Genomic DNA, 23,135 nt, shown 5'->3' with positions numbered 1-23,135 from the left:
AGAATAAGAGGAAGGGGAAAGGGAAGAGGAAAAAACAAGAATTAGATGAAATTATGGGGATGATATATATATATATATATATATATATATATATATATATATATATATATATATATATATATATATATATATATATATATGATTCCAGAAGAAAATACCATACAGTGGGAGCTTTGTCATACAGATTTGACAAAGATCAGTTTCCGCAAACTACAGCAGGCAATCTAGACAAATTCAGACATGCTCTACCAAGTTTTGTTACTATATAATAGAGATAATATTGATAAACAATGAAAGAAGCATAGCTATATTAGCAATAGCAACCAAGGAACTTCCATTGTTAGGGATAATTACGTTTAGGGCACTAATGAAACTAGATTCCACTTCTGGAGCATGTCTCAAGATCCATCTGGTGTGGGCGCTAACCCGAGTGTAGACGCCAGGGCGTTTGGGGGCAGCACAGACATCTCCCCAGCTCACTACACCAGCCAAAACCCAATCTCCATTCCATGGACAAAGCAATGGCCCCCCTGAGTCCCCCTGTAAAATAAAGAAATAAAGCATTACTCTCTAAGAATATAACATGAATTTTCTGTCAGAAAGGATTCTTACATATGACTGATAGGTGAATCTTACTTCGACACTAGAAATATGATCATATTCTACTGTCCAAAAGCTATGAGCAACAGTTTGGGTAGAACAAACTACTCTGTATTTCAAGAAAAGAAAATGATGGGAGGGTTCAGAAGGAATAATCTCACTGACTTCCACTCATGTCCACAGCATCTTCTACATGGGGTGATTGCCTCTCTCCACCTAATGGTAAACTGATCTTGTTCTATCAGCATATTTGTAACAAAAGCAAATATTGAAAACATTCACAAAATCAAAAAGGGAATAAATCTTGCTCAGGGAAATAGATGTAAACAGACAAATAACAAATAGATGTACAAAAACAAAATACCTCAACAGCAACTTCATTAGCAGATGCCTTTACAGTACAATGGAAAGGAACTAGCTCACATTAAAAGGTGCATTAAAATGTATGGGGCATACAGAAGCCATTTAATGTTTATTTAATTGTTCAATACACATTATGAACATTGCAGAATGTTTAATGCTGTTTAAATGTTTAATATCCTTAACCAGTCCCTTGAAAATTTGATATCTATATTCAGGAAACATCCTAGAATTTATGAATAATTTTGGTAATATAGCAAGTTCCTGTCCTCACCCCAGCTCCTGCCAATCTAGTGGTTCGAAAGTGTTCAAATGCAAGTAGATCAATATGTAGCACTTCAGTGGGAAGATAACAGCACTCCATAATGTTATATTGGCCACATGACCATGGAAATGTCTTTGGACAGTGCTGGCTCAATGGCCTTGAAATAGAAATGAGTACCCCCCCCCCAAGTCGGCCTTGGTGGAGCAGTGGGCTAATGCCTCCTTAAGTAACACCAGCTGCCTGCAATTAGTGCAGGTTCGAGTCCCACCAGGCTCAAGGTTGACTCAGCCTTCCATCCTTCCAAGGTAGGTAAAATGAGGACCCAGATTGTTGGGGGCAATAAGCTTTGTAATAATGCCGCTTTGGGGGGGGGCGAAAGCCCTAATAAGCAGGCATATACATAGAATGAAGGCTATTGCTAAGCACATTGGTTTGTGCTTAGATTGTAAGCCGCCCTGAGTCTTCGGAGAAGGGCGGGATATAAATGGGATTAAAATAAAAAATAAAAATAAATATAGACTAGCGGAGTAAAATCCGCAGGAACTCATTTACCTTTCCCTTAACCTATATGTATAGTTGGGGGTGGGGGAATGCAAGCTGCTTAGAAAAATAAGATTGGGGGGGGCGAAAATGTTGTATTCAGTATGGTGTAAAGGTTAGGTCACTAGGCTAAAAACCAGGAGACTGTGAGTTCTAGCCCAACCCTAGGCACTAAACTAGCTGGGTAGCCTTGGCCAAGTCATTCTCTCTAAGCTCTAGAAAGAAGACAAGGGCAAGCCACTCCAACAAAATCTTGCCAAGAAAAGGGACTTGACTAGGAAATCAACAGAAGTCAAAAGCACATGCACACAAATTATTATTACCTGGCAAGCATCCTTCTTTCCTTCCATGTAGCCTGCACATATCATGTCATCTTTTATTATGGTCGCCATCCCAGGCTCTTTAAAGTCACTGTAAAGAGTCTCACAGGTAGCCCTGTCAATAAGGGGAAGAAGCACTTCCTGCAAAATCTCGGGTTCAGGAAGTGGGACTGAGAGAAAGAGAAAAGAAAGTTATTTCTTCAGATTCCATCAAAGGGAAAAGCAGAACATCTAGGTAAAAGAAGGAATTTCAACAAACTGAACAGCTTGTCAATGTATTTACTGCTGCTGAAATTTAAACAAATTTAAACAATTACTCATCAAATATTATACCTGCTCTTTAAACAATTATTTAAATCACACAAATTCTAAATAATTATTAAAGGTGCATAAGCTCCTTTTCTCTTGCATGTGTCCAGGCAGTTATTAAAATCCTTGATAATTTAATTCTATTTTTACTCATTGTTTTTCCTCCAGAAAAAGTATCCTTAATGTCAGGCTTTCTGAATCCATCTGAAACACTTGCTCCATTCCAATAAAGCCAATTAGTAGAAGTTGGGGGCAGGGTAAGATTCTATTTATTTTATTACTATTATTTTATTATTTTATTTTATTTTTGGTGTTAAGGCTTGTATTTTTGGAACATATATACCTATGAGTTGCTACAAACACCAATAGATATGGAACTTCAGATATATATAACATAATATATCACATAATATAGAAATATATCTGATACTCACCTTGTGATTTAATGTTCCCCCATCCTGCAACCCAACAACCCAATCTGGGAGGGAAAACAATGGAAAGTCCTGGTAAACAGGCAGGCTGGATAAGCTGGGTGAAATTCACAGAGCTTTCAAGTTCCATTAGTGCAATATCATTGCCTTTTGACAGCCCAGTATAGTTGGCGTGGGTGATAATTTGCTTCACATTCACTAGTACCGACTCTGGTCCCGGATAGGAGAGATTGTAGGATCCCAAAAGAACAGCAAATAGAGAGGGATCGGAGATACTGTAGATAGAAAAATTGGCTAATAAAACATAAGCAGGATATGAGAATGAAAACAGACATATTGTTCAAAATTCAGCTAGGAAGAGGAGGAAGTTGAAATTAGGTAGTTAAGAGAAAGTTAAAAAGGTATTTTAATTGTGGTGAGGAAACAGGAAAAGAAATCTTGTGGGGAGATTGGGCTTTATGCCTCAATATTTTTTTTAAGAAAAAAAAACATGATAGAAACTATTAGAAAGGGTGTGACAGTAAAATCACTTCCCTAGGAATGAGAGAACAGTGTTTGTCATGAGTGTCAATATTAGCTAATAGCTTGAATGGTAGAAAGAATGGTAGAAACTGACCTTGGGGGTGACAGATCTCTTGGTAAAGGAAATGAAGTTTTATAAATTAGTTTCAGAAGTCTGAGAATCAACCCTGTGCGGTTTTGTATGAAGGGAGTAAAGTTTGGAAACTGTTCTCACCTGCTAAAGCAATGCGCTGCTGTGAGAACCCAGCGTGAGGCAATGAGGGTTCCCCCACACTGATGTGAGTCTAAAATCTGTATGCTGGCTTGCCATGGCCATGAACCCACCTCAGCCTCTGTACCTCCTACTATTCGGGCAGAGGGGATAAATCGGCCACAAGCTGTGGGGAGATCAAGATAGGCAGGTTAGTGTCTGGGTCCTGAGTTCTGTACAGCTGAACTCCATGGAAAACTTTATTCACCTGGAGGTGCCTGGGCCTCTGTAATGCCTGTGAAGACAAGAAGAGAAACATCAAAAGAGACTGAATGGACCAAGAAAGGTAGCCAAAAATAAAACAAAATATGCTACATTAGATCACTTTTTAGATCAGCAATGTCTATAATGACATTGTTTAAATTAATTATTCATTAATTGATAATTAACATATGAGACTTGGAACTTTAAAAATATGCTGTGTGTCATTCAAAAATGGTCATTCCCATTACAGCACATATCACTACTTCACTTATCTGTAGTAAATAAAGGTACAGATCTGAAGGAATTCTTGACCCAACATCATCCAATTAGTTTCAGGGCTTGGGAGGATTTGTGTGAGATAAAAAGAGTAAGACAACTTCAGCACTTTTAAAAATCAAAGCTTACTTTGATCCCAAAATAAAATTGAGTTGATGAGAAATATATGAGGGAATAAAATAATGTATGCATACGTGTATGGATAATGAGGACATATGGATGGTGTGTAACACTAGATAGATCAATTTTATTTTTTCATATTTCCTCTCTCCATTTTCTTCTGCTTCTTTCTTATTTCATCTCCATTCTTTCCTTAATACCATGTTTACCTGAAAGTAAAACCTACCCCCAAAATAAGCCCTAACTTGATTTTTGAAGGTGGGCCTAATATAAGCCCTACCCCAAAAATAGACCCTAGTTATGGGGCGAGACACACACCTACAAATCAAGCTAGGGTGGAGGTGGGAGATGGAGGTACCCCACATGCCCTGCTTACCTGGCAGCTAGGCCTCTCCTTGCCAGCCCACTTCTTCTGCAGTGTCTCCAGGCCTGCATTTCACATTCAGGCCTTTCTACAAGGCCTCTGCAGTTGAGAACTGAGCTATGGATTGAATCCATTGCTCCATTATCAGTTGCAGAGGCCTTCCGGAAAGGCCTGACTGTGAAATGCAGGCCCAAGCTCCATTCTGAGCTATAGAATGAAGCTGCTCCTTCAGTCACAGAAAAAGTGGGCCAGCTGGGTGGGGCTGTCGGTGCCAGAGGTGAGTGGAAAAGCCACCCCACAAAAATAAGACCTGGTGCCTGTTTTGGACGCTAATAATAATAATAATAATAATAATAATAATAATAATAATAATAATAATAATAATAATAATAATAATAATAATAATAATAATAATAATATAATAATAATAATAATAATAATAATAATAATAATAATAATAATAATAATAATAATAATAATAATAATAATAATAATAATAATACCCGGTCTTATTGTTGGGGAAACATGGTAGCAATAGCACTTAGATTTATATACCATTCCACAGTGCTTTACAGCCCTCTCTAAGTGGTTTACAGAGTCAGCATATTACCCCCAATAATCTGGGTCCTCATTTTACCAACCATGGAAGGATGGAAGGCTGAGTCAGCCTTAATGCTGCGTATGTTGAAAGGGAATAGCATGATGGATAGGTGCATAAGCATGTATGTCTGCCATGTACAGGAAATTAAGCAAAGCATATGTCTCTGTTTCAAATGTGGGCATCCATAATCTGTACCATTGTTTCCTTTTCCATCAGATCCTACTTGGTAACAAAATAATAATGCAGCTAGGTAACAAAATAATAATAAAAACAATAACATACATATTGCTGTACCCAAGAAATTTCAAGAATCAATAGTTTATAAAAAGTTCCCCCAAATCTCCTTAAATAACTCCCTATGTCATTTTGGGGAGCCGTAAAGATAATAGGGAAAAAAGTGCTACCAGAAGAAATGATTTATCTGTGCTATGATATCATCTCTATTTTTAAGAATACTTTTGGAAAATGCATAAGTCTCATGGTCACTTTTTTAAAAAAACAAAATAGTATAAACAATATCAGCAGCTTTCTTTCACTGCTGGAAAAATATGCCTACCAGCTCCTTGAGACAGGCAGGGAAAATAATTAGACAAATAGAAGTTAAAAAGCATTCCTGAAAGACCATTGGAATGGATCAATTTCACCATTTTTACTACTGCTAAATGGATAACTTGCAATTTCTCATATTCTTAATCACATCTATTTTATGAAAAGATGGTCTGTCCTGGAAACAATTTTGTAAGAGTACCCAAAACATTCTCTCCAAATGCTAAATGTGGCCCCCAGAGCACAGTGATTTTTGACTACTAATTTAGTTTATACCTTATTTATTTTCTCTTTTTGTCCATATATGTATGCGAGAAAAGACAGAAATAGCAAGAAGGAAGAAAAAGTTTCAAAACTAACCCAGGCCAGGCCCACAGAATGTCAGTAGTTATACTTTTCCTGTTTTACTCTTATCTGTATGTAAATATGTCTAAATGTACGTGAAAACATTTGAATCTAGATTTCTGAGTCCAAAGCCAACATTCTGTCTAACATTTTGTAAGAGACAGAATTACTGAGCTTAACATTAAATAGCAACACAGTAGCACATCTTTACTAATTTTCCTCAAAACACACAAAAACAGTTTCCAGGTGGTGAATCAGTTCCTTTCTGTCCTTCAAACTGTAAAAGAAAATATAATCACAGCTGAATAAATCTTATCAATCCAAACATACTTCTAAAATATCCAATAAAACAAAACAAACCCTTTCTCAGAATCCAAATAATAAATTCAAATTATTTTTAGTTAAAAAAAGAACATTACTTAAAACTCTGCTATTTAACAATCCTTTATAATGCCAGCCTCAGCTCAGCCTCTTCCAACAATATTTGGAAGAATGCCCTGGAATCTATGCGTCAAAGTAATTATTTTATTATCTACATTTATCAAACAAATGCATAGGTAATCAGAACACCCAGTAGATTTTTTGCCCGACTTCAGAAATTTCTCTCCTTAAAAATAAAAGACAAGGATTTCTTTGAATAATTGTTTTGATTAACATAGGAAAGAAATACCTAATATATTTTCATACAATCTATGACCAAATCTAGGGTCTTACCCAACTGCATTCATTTAACAGTAGAACCATTTCTAAAATCAAAGCAAGTAAAATAAAATTAGTAACTTGCCCTGGGCTAAATAGGGTAAACCAGGGGTCTTCAAACTTGGTCCTTTTGTGACTTGTGGACTTCAACTCCCAAAATTCCTCAGCCAGCTTGCCAAGTTTGAAGACCCCTGGGCTAAACTTTACCTTTTATTAAAAAGGGGGGGTAGATTTCTCTCATCATCTGTTTATGTTTAATGTTTGTGTTTAATTTTTCAAAGTAATAAAAAATTGGGTACCTAGTAAACAAGAAAGGAGGGATGAATCTTTTTGTATTTTATACACCCACCTGTTTTGAAAAAAATAAGTGCCTTAAAGAAAAAATATTCTCTTACCCATCAGAAGAGAGAGAAGGGCCAATTCTTCAATCCCAAGAAATCTCACCATCTTTGTTTATGAGTCTATCTTGATTGACTTTAAGTCAAGTAATAAAAGAAGAAAGAAGTTAAAAGGTAGACAAAGCATAGAAGAATATGAATAACTGTCACTGTACTCTGGCCTCCTTTTGTAAACTTAATACTCCCTATCTAGCTCCTCCTAGCATCTTAAAGGAAACAGTTTGTTGTTTTTGTTTAAATAAATTACTTGTGATTAACTTCTCCAAGGGAACTGAGAGTTAACATTTGACTCCTTCCCAGAGTAGGGAGGAGCTTTTTTAATTGTATTATTCAAAGACATGGGTGGGACTGTAAGAACCCAGATAGATCAAAGACAAATCAGGTATTTACAAAGAGCATAAAAGGAGTACAGAAAAGCAACTGTGTTATGTGACTATTCATTCCAGAGTGGCCATCTTTCCAAAGAATACTGTATTTGAACATAGAATGTGCATTTAAGTTTTCTCACTTTACAGATTTCTAGGACCGTTCATGTGCTACTGACCCCACTGATTGGAGCTTCTGGATGTAGTATAATGACTGTGGAGGGCACCATATTTGTAAAATATCACAGATCTTTTTTTGGAAAAGCAAACTTACAATAATTTCATATTTGAGAAGGAAAAACCAGTAATAGACCCACTGTAGGTCCATGGTTTGGTTCTGCTTCAGTAAAGTTATTTGTGCCCCAGAAACAATGAAGTTCTTTTTATCTGTCTAAGAATGTAACGTGAAGCATTACTGTACAATGAAATAGCTATGCAGCCTGTATGTCTTGTATTCTGTCTGTTTAAAATCATATAAAGTATTGTTCAAGTCTGATTCAGCTTACGATGACTTTATGGATGCATTTATTTATTTGTTTGTTTATTTATTTTTATCCTGACTTTATTATCTTTATAGATAACACAAGGTGATGAACAAACCCAATACTCCTTCTTCCTCCATGCTGGTTTCTCAGCAACAGTATGTGTTATGTTCTTGGTTTGGTTAGGCATTGATGAGGCAGAGTGGTGAAACAGCAAGCATGTTTATTAAATAACAACAGAAGCAACCCTAACGGCTGCTTCACAGCTAGATTCAAGGTGCTGGTGATGACCTATAAAGCCCTAAATGGCATGGGTCCGGATTATCTCAGGGAGCACCTGCTGCCAGCATCAACTTCCCATCGTCCTGTGCGCTCCCACAGGGAGGGCCTCCTCAGGGGCCCGCCGGTCAGGGAATGCCGGCGGGCGATCCCCAGGGGGAGGGCGTTCTCTGTGGGCACGCCTGCCCTATGGAATCAATTGCCGGTGGAACTCCAGGTCGTCCCCGACCTTTGTTCGTTTCGCCGGGACCTAAAAACCTGCCTTTTTGAGTTAGCTGGCCTGGACTGAGGGGTTTTAAGGTTTTTAAATTCTAATTTTAAATTTTGGGGCTATTGATTTAATTTTATTTTAATTTTTATATTGTATTGTTTTAATTTTGCCCTGTAAACCGCCCTGAGTCCTTCGGGAAAAGGGCGGTATATAAATTGAATTAAATAAATAAATAAAATAAATATACAGATCACCTCTAGGTGGCAACCAATAGATGTAAAGCAATAGTTCGTGTGCGAAAGCATAGTTACTTGGAGACAGACAGTCTGAGTTTCAAACAATACAGCCATTAAGCAATCACTCAACTGATTAGAACAATTAAGGCCAATACATTCCACCCCTTCCCCCTAGATAGTTCATAATCTCAAATGCTTGATATAGTCCTGTAAATACTTAGGAGGCCTTCACAACCATTCCGAATGCCTGGGGGTCTCTGGAGGCTCCCGGTCTACCCGCTCGCCTACAATACTGGGTAGGCTGGGACTTTGAGGCCCACTTGCTTCGGGCCAACTCAAGTTCCTTTGGCTGACCTGTTCTGGTAGGCTCAAACCAAAGTCTATTTGAGTGGCAGAGTCTGCTAGGCTGGAACTCGGTGCTGCTTGCCAGTTCTGCTCAGTGGAAACAGTTTGTGTGTCTGGGGAAAACTCACTGCCAACCACACCCCTGTCTCCTTGGCTGAGAGTCCTGTTGGAGCATGCAGGCTCCTCTGTTGAGCCATTGTTGCGCTGCCCCTGTGGATGGCCTTCTTGAGAGTCTTGAGCCAGCAACTGGTTCACTAGCCTTCGACGCAGTTGGTCAATGTGCCAGCGAATGACTTGGCCATCTTCCAGGACCACCTCATATGAAAGTGGCCCTGACACCTTAGCAACCACAGCTACCACCCACAAAGGCCCTTTCTCATAATTCCGGGCCCAAACCCAATCACCAACTTGCAAATTCCATGGTAGCTTTGGCTGTGCTGTGTCCAAGGCAACTCGGTCAGGGTGCACCTGATCCAGCTTAGTGATTAAATGTTGGCCCCATCTGAGTTCAGCTGGGCTTCTGCCCATGGCTGTGCAGGGAGTTGTGTGTTGGCAGAGTAAGAAGTCTGCCAGTCTGTGGTGCCAGTCCCCTGTGACATCCTCTTCAAGGATTCCTTGGTCATTCGGACCATGTGTTCTGCTTGGCCATTCAAGGTCGGGTGAAAGGGAGCCGAAGTGGCATGCCTTATTAAATTAGCCCTGAGGAAGGACTGAAATTGTGCAGCAGTGAATTGGGCCCCATTGTCTGAGACCAATACGTCTGGTAACCCATGCGTTCAAAGATCCTGCACAGTTCCTGGATGGTCCTGGCAGTAGTCATAGTTGGAACTGGTGTAACCTCTAGCCATTTGGAGTGACTGTCCACCACAATGAGGAACAGCTGTCCCTGAAAGGGCCCAGCAAAATCAATGTGGATTCTTGAACACGGTGTGTGTGTGCCCTCCCATCATTATGTACACTATACATTCATGTGATAATTTCCATAGCAATACGTGAAGTGCGTACAAGATGTTAAAGCCCATCTAGATTTTTCAACATTCCATTATCTTATTCTATACTTCTACCAGAGTTTTACTATCTAAATCAAATTGTAGACTAACAGTACTTATAGCATTCCTTTTAATTCCATGAATAAACAACCAAGCAATCATGTGTGAAGGTTTGCCTGATATCTTTAGCTCACCTCTAGGTCAATCCATTCTCCAGTTCTTCTCTTTTTATCTGATTTTAATTATTACAATGAAAGAGCTAGCTTGATGTAGCGTCCAAGGTGTCAGACCAAGAGACTGTGAGTTCTAGTCCCAGTTCAGTACAAAGCCAGCTCAGTAAACTTGGGCATGCACGCAGTCTTTCTCAGCCCTATGAAGAAGGCAAGGACAAGTTACTTCCAAAATTTTTCCAAGTATTCTACAGGGACTAGTCGTGGCAGCCCAAGTAGTAAACATTGACTCAAAGGCACACTCTTCCCCCTATCCCCCCCAAAAGAGCTACCTTTATAGTGATTACATAAATTATTTCAACAAACAAACAAACACTATTTCCCAAAGAGTGGGAAACCTGAAAATACAAACCCGAAAATCGAACTGACATAAGCAAATTCAGAGAAAATAAAGATTTTTATTATTTTTATAAATTTATAATTTAATAGTATATAGTCATCTTTTCTATTAGCCTCTCCTATTAGTATTATATGATTATATTACTTTGTTGCTGTATGTACACTGAGAGCTTATGCTCCAAAGACAAACTCCTTGTGTGTCCAATCACACCTGGCCAATAAAATATTCTATTTTAAAATACATCTGATGCACTTTTATTCATTAAAGCATTTCCTCTATCTCTCTCAAATAAAGAAACAAACAATAGCTCCTGAACACCAAAAAAAAAACAACTTAAAGATAAAGATAAGGAAGAAAAAAAAGTACAGGAAAATCTGGAAATATCACTAGGTGGCAATATTGACATACTGTTTTCATTCTCTTGCACATGCAGAAACCTATAGCTAATGTAAATTTTCTGTTGGTTTAATACATAATTCCTATATATCTTTTTGAACATCTTTTGAGTTTTACTCCTTCAGCTTTTCCTTTTCAAATTAGTATGCTCATTGTAGACTAAATTTTATCTTCAGGCTTGTGTTCCATATGACAACATATTAACTTTTTCAAGAATTTTGAGTCTGCACAATATATTTAAGCTGGGTACCCAAATAACCTTTTTAGGAGGGTTCCCATAATATGTTCAGCTATAAACTAATAAAATAAGCAAAATTTGCACAATATAACTAAGACATGTGTATTGAAATCCACCAAACTGCAATTCAATATTTAACAAAATTTAGCATATTGAATAAGAGCAATTGCAACTCCTAGGTCAGGGATAGGCAACCTCAGCTCTTTTATGACTCATGGACTTCAACTCCCAGAATTCCTGAGTCAGCTGACTCAGGAATTCTGGGAGTTGAAGTCCATGAGTCATAAAAGAGCCGAGGTTGCCTACCCCTGTCCTAGGTGAAAAAAAATCATATTTGGACTGTACGTTATAGAGGTTTTTGCATTTTTTTAACTGATATCTAGCTGGTTTTTAATGATATGATAGCCTTATTTTTAAAATCTTGTTTCTTAGGTTTGTTTTTTTGTTTTTGTTTTGTTTGTTTGTTTTTGGTTTTTTAATATGCATATTAAGTCTAATCAAAGCTTCCTCTTCATAATAGGAGATTGGAATTATAGATATAAGAACATGGAAAGTCGTATAGAGTATAACTTTGTAGTTCCAGATTCTAAGTACTGTAAAATAAACTTTATGGAAAACCTGGAACAGTGCTAGGAAGTCCTATGTAGGGAGTAAAAATCTGGACAACCCCTAGCCTAAAGTGAAGTAGAGTTATTTTTTCTACCTTCTTGGTATCCAGTGGTAGCTATATTTTCGGAACCAAGATCTGCTGGACCTGCTATAAGCCCTTTTATTGATCTGCTTGAGCATTAGGCTATCTATACATTTTGCTTAACAAGATCATCTTTCATTAACAGAGTGGTAAAAGCCAAAGAGTCCCTATTGGATGAAGAGAACTGGCTTATCACTTCCATTCTATCTATCTGTCTGTCTGTCTGTCTATCTATCTATCTATCTATCTATCCATCCATCCATCCATCCATCCATCCATCCCTATAAAGATGAGACCAACAAGTCAAACTCAACTCAAAGGAGACTTTGTGGAAAAGAAAATAATTAGCACTACTCTTACATTGAGTACAAGGGTGGGACATTTTATATATCTTCAAAATAATTGAAAAACCAAACTTCTAGTAATCCCACATCCATCACCAAAACTAAAGGATGCTAAGAAATGTAGTTCCAAACCAGCTGGACAAGCCACCAGTTTGCTACCCTTGGCATGGCAACTGAAAATTGATAGATTCGTCATGTGCCGTCAAGTCATTGTCTCTTAACAACCAGATAGATAGTTATTCTTCATGATGATCTGTCCCTAATCTGATCCTTCAGCTGTTCCAACAGTGCACTCTTCACTGCTGTAACTAAGCATATCCATGTTGCTTCCCCTTCTCATTCCTCCCACTTTTCCCAGCATTATAGCATTCTTTACAGAGCTGAATTGTCCCATAATGTGTCCAGAGTAGGATAATTGAAGTCTGATTATTTGTGTCTTAAGTGAGAACTATGGGTTGGTTTGTTTGATGATCCATCCATTTGTTTTCTTGGCTGTTCACAGAAAGTCTCAAGAATCTTCTCCAACACAAAGTTCAAAAGCATTAATACTCTTCCTCTCCTGCTTCTTTAAATTCCAACTTTCACTTCCATAGTCTCACAGGGAATACCATAACTTGCACAATTCTGATCTTTTAGGTACAATATAGACCCACCACAGCATTTGAATATATTTTCCAAGTCCTTCATGGTTGCTCTAAATCAGGGCTTTTCAACCAGTGGTACGGGTACCACCTATGGCTCATTGACACCTGGCAGATGGTATGTGGCCATCCTAGAAAAGTGGTTGCAGGGGAGGGGAATGAGCTGAACCGGTGGCAGCACCACACAAGCCTGAGCGAGAGATGGCTGGAGCTGCAAAGCTGTAAGGGCCCAGCGGAAGTGCCAGGATCAGCGCCAGGCTCCAGCTGAAGCTCGGCACTGATCCTGGCGCTTCTGAGTCCAGAAGAAGCACCGATCAGCTGGAATGCTACAGCATCTCCAGGGTCTTGTGATTTACATTCAGATGCTTGGCAACTGATTCATATTTATGATGGTCACCGTGTCTCAGGGTCATGTGAAGTGACCAAAACCTGCTGTAACCACCTAGCAGAGTGGTTGGTTTTTTGTTTTTTTGGTCATCAGGTGCTTGACACCTTGCTAGGCGATTGGTGGTACTCAGATGTTGCCATATCCTAAAAGTGGTGAGTGAAAAGGTTGAAAAGCCCTGCTCTAAATAATTCAGTTAATCACTCTGACATCTCCTTCAATGCTGTCCAGATTATCAAAATGTCTGCATGGTGCACTCCAGGATATACAACCCCCTCTCCCCCCCCCACACCATTTATCTTTTAGTAAAGGGGCTTGCAGTGTGCTTCCAGCCTCCCTGTATCTTCCACTTCTGTCAACTTGCAACTCCAAGTTCAAACATTATTGCCTGATTATTCAGTTTACTGACTATACCCACATTGCAGGAATTTGACATTAAGAAACTGATTTTTTTAAGAAAGAAAGAAAGAAAGAAAGAAAGAAAGAAAGAAAGAAAGAAAGAAAGAAAGAAAGAAAGAAAGAAAGCTCAGTTCAATTCCAGGTGTGTGTATTTCCGCATGCCTGTTTGCACAGAAGGGATGACAATGACTTTACATGAATGTTCTTCCAGCACTGCACGCCAAGAGAAAACTATGCAAACTTCAGGGTGGAACTGAATTCCGGATCAGAAACGCAGTCACCTTCTTAGTACGGTCGGTTTCTTTTCCTCCCATAAACGGCTGTTTACTCTCCTCCCTCGCGTCATCTTTCCATCAACCTTGTGACTTTGGTGGACCAATCCGCGCCACCTTCATTATCTCTCTCCAGCATGGGGAAGTAGCGATGCCTTCTGCCTCCAACATGTTTCTTTTCACTTTCGTTTTTAACTCCTTTGCCCCAAACGTTACCGAGCCTGGCCCGGGACAGGTAAGAGAGCAGCGGGTGGGGTCGCCTTCTCTCTCCCCTCCCCCCCTCCCCCCCCGGTCCCTTCTGCCTGCCTGATCCTCCTTAAGCTGTGCTTTGTCAAGTTCAGCTGACCGGGAAGAAAGCGTCGCGCGTTGTCCCCTTGAAACTCGACCTGCCTCCTGTCGGGTGGCGATATTTGTGGCATTCGCGATCAGTTCGCGTTTCTCTTGAGCTTCGTTTCGACAAGGAGAGAACTCGGAGAGGGTTGGGAAGTGGACGTTTTCTCAGTTTTCTCCTCGCTAGAAAGAATTTTGATTTTGCCAGTGAAGGATCAGAGAGAAAGTGGTGGGATGGATATCTACCAGGCATGGTTTTCAAATAGTTTCCTCTGCTGTTTCACCAAACAATAATAATAATAAAAAAAGATTTAACAGGAAAATCCAATTGTCTTATTGGAACTACAGGATCTGGTGGTTTTTATTTGCATCACAGGTAATAAAAAGTGAAGAGGAGAGAACCAGTTATTATCTATATATCTATATAGATATTTATATCTACATATCTATATCTAAGCGCTCTCTGTCTCTCTCTCTCTCTCCACACACACACACACACACACACACACACACTGAGAGAGAGAGAGAGAGAGAGAGAGAGAGAGAGAGAGAGAGAGAGAGAGAGAGAGAGAGAACCAGTATATATACAATTTTTGCTACAAGTTGCCCTCCATAATAAAGATAAGATAAGGAAGGATGATTAAAATAGAACATAAACTTAAGGAGTGGCAGATAAGATGCTTTACAGCTTCAGATAAACATAGAATAAACATAGAGGATGGGGCAAAGCTTGTTTTCAAATCCTCCACATGTGAGAATTAGTAACAATGCCTAGGCCGGATGGATTAGACCCAGAGAAACTCAGTCGGACAAATTGCTATTCCAGTTTATTGGTTATTATAGCATAGCCAACTTCTTCCCAAAGGAACAGAGATGTTGTGAGATGAACACTAAATTAATTTGATTAAATAAATATATAGCAAGAGGTAGTTTTGCCCAATAACTTCTTCAGCAGTGTCATTAATTATTAATAAATTCATTACTTTGTCAATCCCAAAGCAGCCTTTTGCAAGAGAGTATTGTCCAAATTGTTGGACTTCAAAATCCCAAAATTTTCAATCAGTAAAATGGCTGGGAATTCTGGGAGATGAATTTTAAGAAAGATAATTTGAAGTGACATTGCAAGACTATACAATTGTGTGGGAGACTTCCTTAGTGTGAGATTTTGGATTAATTTAACTAGTTCTTCATTCTGAAGAATTCTTCTTCAATTTTCCCATCTATTAACTCCCATGAATCAAGTTCAAGTCTTGACATTTCTTAAAATCTCATCTTAATGTTGACAATCCCATAGAGATAGTTTTTTACACCTCTTTTGAGGAATTTTTTTTCAACTTCCCAGTCTAGTCTCTCCTTTATTTCCTAGTGGTGTCTCATCCAAGTACTAAACTTCATTTAGCTGTTTGAGATCAGACAAGGTCAATTGCTTTTACCTAGCTCAGACTTTGGGAAAGGAGTCCGGCAAGGCTGTATACTGTCGCCCTGCCTATTTAACTTATATGCAGAGCACATCATGAGAAAGGCAGGGCTAGATGAATCAAAAGTTGGAATTAAGATTGCCGGAAGAAATATCAACAACCTAAGATACGCAGATGATACCACTCTAATGGCAGAAAGTGAAGAAGAACTAAAGAGCCTCTTGTTGCAGGTGAAGAAGGAGAGTGCAAAACTTGGGTTGAAACTTAACATTAAGAAAACCAAGATCATGGCATCTGGCCCTCTCAATTCCTGGCAAATAGATGGGGAAGAAATGGAGGTAGTGACAGATTTTATTTTCCTGGGCTCCAAGATCACTGCAGATGGGGACTGTAGCCAAGAAATTAAAAGACGCTTGCTCCTTGGGAGGAAAGCCATGGCAAATCTAGACAGCACACTAAAAAGCAGAGACATCACCCTGTCAACAAAAGTGCGTATAGTCAAGGCTATGGTCTTCCCAGTTGCAATGTATGGCTGTGAAAGTTGGACCATAAGAAAGGCTGAGCGCCAAAGAATTGAGGCCTTTGAACTATGGTGCTGGAGAAGACTCCTGCGAGTCCCTTGGACTGCAAGGCGATCAAACCGGTCAGTCCTAGAGGAGATCAATCCTGACTGCTCTTTAGAAGGCCAGATCCTGAAGCTAAAACTCAAATACTTTGGCCACCTAATGAGAAGGAAGGACTCACTGGAGAAGAGCCTAATGCTGGGAAAGATCGAGGGCAATAGAAGAAGGGGACGACAGAGAATGAGGTGGCTGGATGGAGTCACTGAAGCAGTAGGCGTGAGCTTAAATGGACTCCAGAAGATGGTAGAGGACAGGAAGGCCTGGAGGAATGTTGTCCATAGGGTCGCGATGGGTCGGACACGACTTCGCAGCTAACAACAACAAGCTCAGACTACCCTAAAAGTGTAGGGGGGGGGGGTTAAGCCTAGAAGTCTTACTAATTGTAAGTAAGAACCACTACTGGATTAGCAATCAAAATTGGCTGCAAGAACAAGAAGATAATGTAAGAAAATTCTAAATGGAGGGAATCAAAATAAGTCTTCCTAATAGCAATTGTATTGTTCATAATCTATTTTATCACAAAAGGACAGAAATGTCTGCTGTTGTGTTCTTTGTCCTAATCTTTGCTATCTGTAGGTACCTATCCAGTGAGAACAACCAGATACAGTACTCAACTATGAATTCCCAGTTTTATCTCCAACAGGTTCCACATATAGGGATATAATGTTAAAATATAATAATACAATACAATAATGTTGCTGCTAACTAACTGCTTTTTCCTCAATGCTTAATAGTGTGAGGATTTTTATAAGTTCATTGAAATAAAGTGATATGGTTTGATGTCACATGCTTCAATAGGAGCTTCAGAATGAAAATGTGAAGAGGAACATGTGAAAGTCATATTATTTCCTGACAGGCTTTTCTTGTTTGGCTGGCTTTTTTAATGTCCCCACCCTTGCCAGTCACAGTTAAGTCCAATGCGTTTTTTTTTTAAAAAATGAACCTAACATTAAAGCAGTCAGGAACAAAAGCAAAAACTATGGGTATGGTTGAGTAGAGCCAGCCCTGAAATAGTGGGTGATTATGTTACAGAAATAGAATATGAAAGTTATTACAAAACACTTTGTCTCTAGCAGTAGAAAACGGGCAGATGTTCAGAATAGTGGAAGAATCAATTTTGTCCTCTCTCTTTCTAATTTGTATGGTAATGAAAGCTGTGGTTTTCTAAAACAAAAGGTGATATGTTTTAACATTTGCTCTTTAGTTTGCTCAACCTGGAACTTGTTTTCGAGTTCACTTAAGTATTAGAAAGATTCATCTTAAGAAGCTACTGTCAAAGATAGAAATCAAAATATATAATATTTGGAGAACTTCCTTACAAAAAACTCTTTGTGCTATAAAAACTTTGCATTTCTCACCTCAAAGCCAACCATCAAGAAGAGACACTTTCCTTCTTTGGTATGAAGGAGATGAGCAGCAGTGATGAAAAATGGCAGTTCACTTTAATCTAATGATAAAAGCCATATAAACTGAGATAAGCTTTCTGAGATAAGCAGAAATAATACTTCTAATCCTAAATCTCTCTTACAAGTTTATTGTGTTTTGTAATGACCAAATTAATGAATTCCATCAGCATTTCTTAGCTTGGTATCCTCTATTTTTTTTTCTTTTAACAAACCTGAAATCCCTTGCATCGGGGTGAAGTTGGACTACTGAACAGAGCTTGAGTGTTTATTGGCCGGATGCCCTTCCTGATGCCTTTGTTGAGTTCACATCAGAAAGTTATTCATTGAACCCAGATAAACTTCTGCCACTACTTAAGATCGAATTGACTGCCTCCTGATTGTGAGGAAAGAGCTCCACTTCTAGGTTACGATACTGCTCTATCTACAGACCCTTTAATCCAGTATAATACTTAAACTTAAAATTAAATCACTTTCTCTTGGCCCAACAGAGTTGTTGTTGTGGGGAAAATAGGAGGAGGAAAGTGTATTGGATATGTTTGCCACCTTGAGTTGCCTGTAAAAATAATAAAGGTGGGATAGAACTAAATACATTGTTTGCTTAGATTTCTTCTAAGTAAACAAGCTGACTGAATTTAGAAGCAGGTCTTTTTGGCTGCACCCAGTCAGGTAACTAACCCTAAACTTCTTTGACTGATTTTGACAATTTAAACAGGGTTAAGGAAGATTCTCAGGGATGACTCACACCCTGGACGGTATCTCTTTACTCTCCTACCATCCGGTAGGAGATATAGGAATATAGCCAGCCGTACCAACAGGCTGAAAAATAGCTTTTATCCGTGGGCTGTTAGGCTTTTAAATGGGACATAATCTTATGCAGAATTGACTTGGGAGGCCGGTGTGTGGTGTAGTTGGTTCACATAGTGTGGTGGGATGGAGGGTTTGTTGTCACTGTGTGTTGAGGGGAGAGAGCACGGGGGGGGGAGTCTCAGCTAATCTCAATGTACACATGTACTTTGACAATAAAAGATTATTATTATTATTATTATTATTATTATTATTATTATTATTATTATTATTATTATTATTATTATTATTATTATTATTATTATTATTCTCAGAGAGGAGACAACAAGGAAATCCCAAGTCTAAAAGTTAGACTGGCAAATTGAACCAATCACTAAAGGTAATGATAAACTATGGTTGTATTATTTTCTTCAAAGTAACATGGATGTGCCTGTAACATCACAAGAAATCAGGTTTTCACCTTTATCAGTGAACAAATATATATGACAACTTTAATAAGAACGTCCTGTTCCTTTCGTTGTATTAAATTAATCGAGTTTCCAGAACTAATGTTTACACATGATCAGAACTGTTTTTTTTAGTGAGCGTATGTTCCAAATCTTCACTGGATGGCAGGGGAGTGGACAGAGGAAGAGGAAAATATTATTTTCAAATAATATAAAAAAAAAATCCTTGAGGAAAATTCCAAGGTTCTGTATGCTGCCTTTACTCCTACTGTACCCCCATAATAAAACTTTCTAGAATTTTCTAGGTCCCTTATATTCTTTGTCCCAGCTCACTGTTACATAGCTTTTTTTCTTTTCTTTTTCTTTTTTTTTTTAAAAATAGATTTGAAGTTGCTGTTCCATACATTGACTTTTCCCAACTTACCTTATTTTTAATGTCTTGGACTACAGTCCCCATCGTCCCTGGTTTTGTTTTTCTTTCTTTTTTTCTTTTGTTCTCATTGCTTAATTTTTTGCTTATCATACATTTGATTTTAAATCATGATAAAGAATACAAAAGAAATAAAAACAGAAATCTTTGTTCTGTTGAATAGGATTGCCTGTTCGTGTATAATGGTCAGACTGGGGCCATTAATTTTTGCATTCTTTTGTACAAATGCTTCTTTTTATTCCTTCCATCCCAAATAAAGTCAAAGGACTGGTCTTTTGTGACCCCTTTTCTTTTTTCTTCTTTCTCTCCCCCATCTTTATTTGTCAGATTCTGGATAAGTTAAGGATAAGGAAAAGCCAGTTTGGTCTAGTAGTTAAGACGCCAAGCCAGAAAGCAGGAATCCATGAGTTCAAGTCCAGCCTTAGCCATGAAAGCCATCTGGGTGACTTTGGGCCAGTCACTCTCTCTTAGCCTAAAACTCCTAGCAGGTGTGTGGATACTTTGTGACCTTGATTTATTTATAAAAATAATAAAAATGGATACAAAATAAATACAAAGGATAAGGAAAAAAGAGGGAGATGACTCTCTTCTTAGCAATGTGAACTTCTCTGTCTTAGGAAGGAGAAGTTTGGAAACCCTCAGTATCCTGGTCATCACAGAATGGGAAACCGAAATAGTGCTAAACCGTGAGTTGGTTCTTTATTTTCTTTTTTTTTTATTGAAAAGTTTTACAATACATTTTTGAGTACAAAAAATCCTCCCCTCTCCCCAACCCCCCCTCCCCTCCCCCCTCCTCGACTTCCCAGAGCTGAATACAGGGTATAAAAATACAAACAAGCATAATCTAAAATATGCTAACAACAATAAGACATTAAATTCTGTCGCACTTTAACTCTCCATGGTCAAAATATTAATAAAATAACTACTAACTAATTATACGTCATAAAAGTCCACTACTTATTCAAATGGTAAATGAAACTTTTTAGTCCCATATTTATTCTGAATATATTCAATCCATCTTCTCCATTCCACAATGTATCTCTGTTGCGATTGGTCTTTCAAATATGCTGAAATCTTTGCCATTTCCGCCAAGTTAGAAACTTTCAAAGTCCACTCTTCTATAGTCGGCAGTTCTTCCTTCTTCCAATGTTGTGCTACTAAAAGTCTCGCTGCCGTAATTAAATTCAACATCAACTTTGTATCTATAACAGTAGTATCTGTAATAATACCCAATAAAAACAATTGCGGAGAAAACTTTATCCTTTTCTTTATCTTTTCTTTATCTTTTGCATATTCCACCAAATTTTAATCCAAAAAGCTTTAACCTTTTTACAAGTCCACCATATATGGAAATATGTTGCATCCTCACAGCCACACCTCCAACATTTGGGCTGGCAGTTCGGATACATACTTGCTAATTTTTTAGGGTCTAAATGCCACCTATAAAACATTTTATAAAAATTCTCTCTTAAGTTTTGGGCCTGTGTAAATTTCACATTTCTAATCCAGATCTTTTCCCAAGTGTCCATTGTTATAACTTCTTGAAAATTCTGGGCCTACTTTATCATGCAATCTTTAACAAGTTTCCTTTCTGAGTCAATTTCTATCAATGCATTATATATCCTTTTAATATGTGCTTGACCTTGATCTCTAATTTGTTTTACCAAATTTTCATCAGTCATCGAAAAGCTAGCTTTCTGGTCCTCTTTCCATCTAGCCTGTAATTGCCCATACTGAAACCAAGTTTGTACAATCTTTTCTTCTTTTAAGATATTATATGGCTTTATTTGCCATACATTCCTTTCTAAACTTAAGATTTTCTTATATGTAGTCTCATCATGTTTAAATCCCACATTTATATTTTCTATTGCATGTTTAGGTATTGCCCAAATTGGTATCTTATAATTTAACTTATGTCTATACTTTTTCCAAACTTGCAACAGAGCATACCTTAAAATATGAATCTTAAACACATTATCCACCTTCTTATCATACAATAAATATGCATGCCAACCAAATAACAAATCATGACCCTCAAGATTTAATAATCTCCCTTGTGTTAAATTAAACCAGTCACTTATCAATGACAAAGCAGCAGCCTCATAATATAATTTAAAATTAGGCATTTTAAGACCGCCTCTTTCACGCATATCTTGCATTATCTTAAATTTAACTCATGGCTTTTTCCCTGCCCAAACAAATTTATTAATTCCTTTTTGCCATTCCTCCAAATGGTTCTTTATTTTCCAAAGAAAAATATTTGGGAGAATAATACTGAAAGAATTAATGTAATAACTTGATCTAACTTTTCTCATAATCTTCACCATGGCCACCTCTAGTATGATGTATTGGAACATTGGTAAATATTGTAACTTAGTAGCAACAAATTATATAATTTTTTTTAAAAAAATGGTTGAGTACCATAAAATTAAGATTCTATGAGATTTTGCTATTTATTTATTTATTGACAGAAATTATGCTATTTTGGTCAAATTTTACTATTTATTTATTTGTTTATTTGTTTTTATCAAAACCTTTTCAGTTATTTCAGAATTCATTCCAACATTTGTATTTTTCTGCTGATTACTGTGTTTTTATTTATTCTTACAATTGATTTGCAGTTCTGTGGGAAATTGATGTAGTCTAAAAACTTTAATATGTAAACCCTTTCTAGAGTGAATAAATGACAGCTTTAAAAATTCAGATCAACTAAAAGAGAAACCAGAAACAGAAATCAGTGGTATCTAAGTCCACCTATTATTTATTTATCACTTAACTCTGACTATCAGTTCACTTTTCCCTTTATCAAACACTAAGCATGTTATTTGTTTACTTTTGATGAGTCATTTTCTCAAGAAAAAAAAATGGAAAGGCAGTCATATCACCTAGTTTCCATTTTTCCACTTAATCCATAAAAGCTAACATTGCAAAGTTGACTTTCTCACCATGAAAAAAAAACATTTCCACAAAGCGTTATGACAAATTGCTATGCAAAATTATAAAAATAAGCCAAAATACTATGTACTAGTGCAATTGTTTTGGAGTAAGGAAAGCAGTCTTTTCACTTTCACTCCCTGGAGGCAAAAAAGAAATCACAGGCCAGTGTAAAGCCAATAGTAGAAGACTGAAATAAGAGATGGTAGTGTTGTGGAAAGAAGAGACTCACGCCAGCTCTTCAGAGAAGGAAAAGTTTATTGCGCAGGTTCAGAGAGCAAAATGAAGCAAAAGGGTCTGAACCACGAGGGGCTCGTGACCAGACATATTTATACCCCTCATTTCCTGGCTGTACATTATTCCTTATTTGGTTATATTCTATGCATTCCTATCAGAAAGACAGTTCACAGTCAACAGTTGCAGAGGAGTGCATGTAGCTGCAAAAACTGGATATGGCTATCTTAGCTCAGCATCTGTCTGAAGGACAAGAATATCTTATGCCAGACATGTCAAACACAAGGCCCGGGGGCCAGATCTGGCCCGTGAAGTGGTTTCATGTAGCCCGCGAAGCCATCCTGGAAACAGTGAGGGAACGGCCCCCACTGCCTTGGCCCCGGCCCAGAGACCCTCCTCCTGCCAGAGACCCTCAGATCTGTCCCACTCCTGCCCAGGCCCCCATAGGCACCCTTGATGCGAACGATGTAGAGCTGGCCATGCCCACCCAGTAGGCCATATGCACTTTAGCCACGCC

At 38.1% G+C, this 23,135-nt stretch overlaps 2 protein-coding genes across 8 annotated transcripts in view; one reads left to right on the top strand and one right to left on the bottom strand.

The window, feature by feature from the left end:
• Positions 1 to 261: 261 nt before the first annotated feature.
• LOC308677208 (serine protease 27-like) lies at positions 262 to 7,315 on the bottom strand (the record flags this gene model as incomplete). Its single annotated transcript, XM_081343424.1, has 6 exons — positions 7,148 to 7,315; positions 3,806 to 3,832; positions 3,562 to 3,724; positions 2,829 to 3,100; positions 2,089 to 2,255; positions 262 to 540 (listed from the first exon to the last, which is right to left on the bottom strand). Exons 1-6 carry the CDS (start codon positions 7,197 to 7,199, stop codon positions 262 to 264), a joined length of 960 nt encoding a protein of 319 aa, XP_081199550.1. The 5' UTR covers positions 7,200 to 7,315.
• Positions 7,316 to 13,989: 6,674 nt separating this feature from the next.
• LOC308677200 (RING finger protein 112-like) overlaps positions 13,990 to 23,135 on the top strand; it is a 27,931-nt gene continuing 18,785 nt past the window's right edge. Inside the window, exons 1-4 of one of the 7 annotated variants that reach the window (XM_081343408.1) lie at positions 13,990 to 14,228; positions 18,009 to 18,173; positions 18,889 to 18,953; positions 20,068 to 20,136. In XM_081343408.1, the coding sequence (XP_081199534.1) occupies positions 20,111 to 20,136 (26 nt within the window). In that variant the 5' untranslated portion in view covers positions 13,990 to 14,228; positions 18,009 to 18,173; positions 18,889 to 18,953; positions 20,068 to 20,110. Of the gene's footprint in view, positions 14,229 to 17,792; positions 18,174 to 18,888; positions 18,954 to 19,006; positions 19,939 to 20,067; positions 20,137 to 23,135 lie in introns of those variants that run through there. The other 6 variants (XM_081343407.1, XM_081343405.1, XM_081343402.1 and 3 more) reach the window with 6 other exon arrangements.

Source organism: Vipera berus, assembly GCF_964194415.1.
Source record: "Vipera berus genome assembly, chromosome: Z".
NCBI classification, from domain to species: domain Eukaryota; kingdom Metazoa; phylum Chordata; class Lepidosauria; order Squamata; family Viperidae; genus Vipera; species Vipera berus.
The sequence above is the reverse complement of the archived record's forward strand: the minus strand, read 5'-3'. Positions and strand labels throughout refer to the sequence as shown.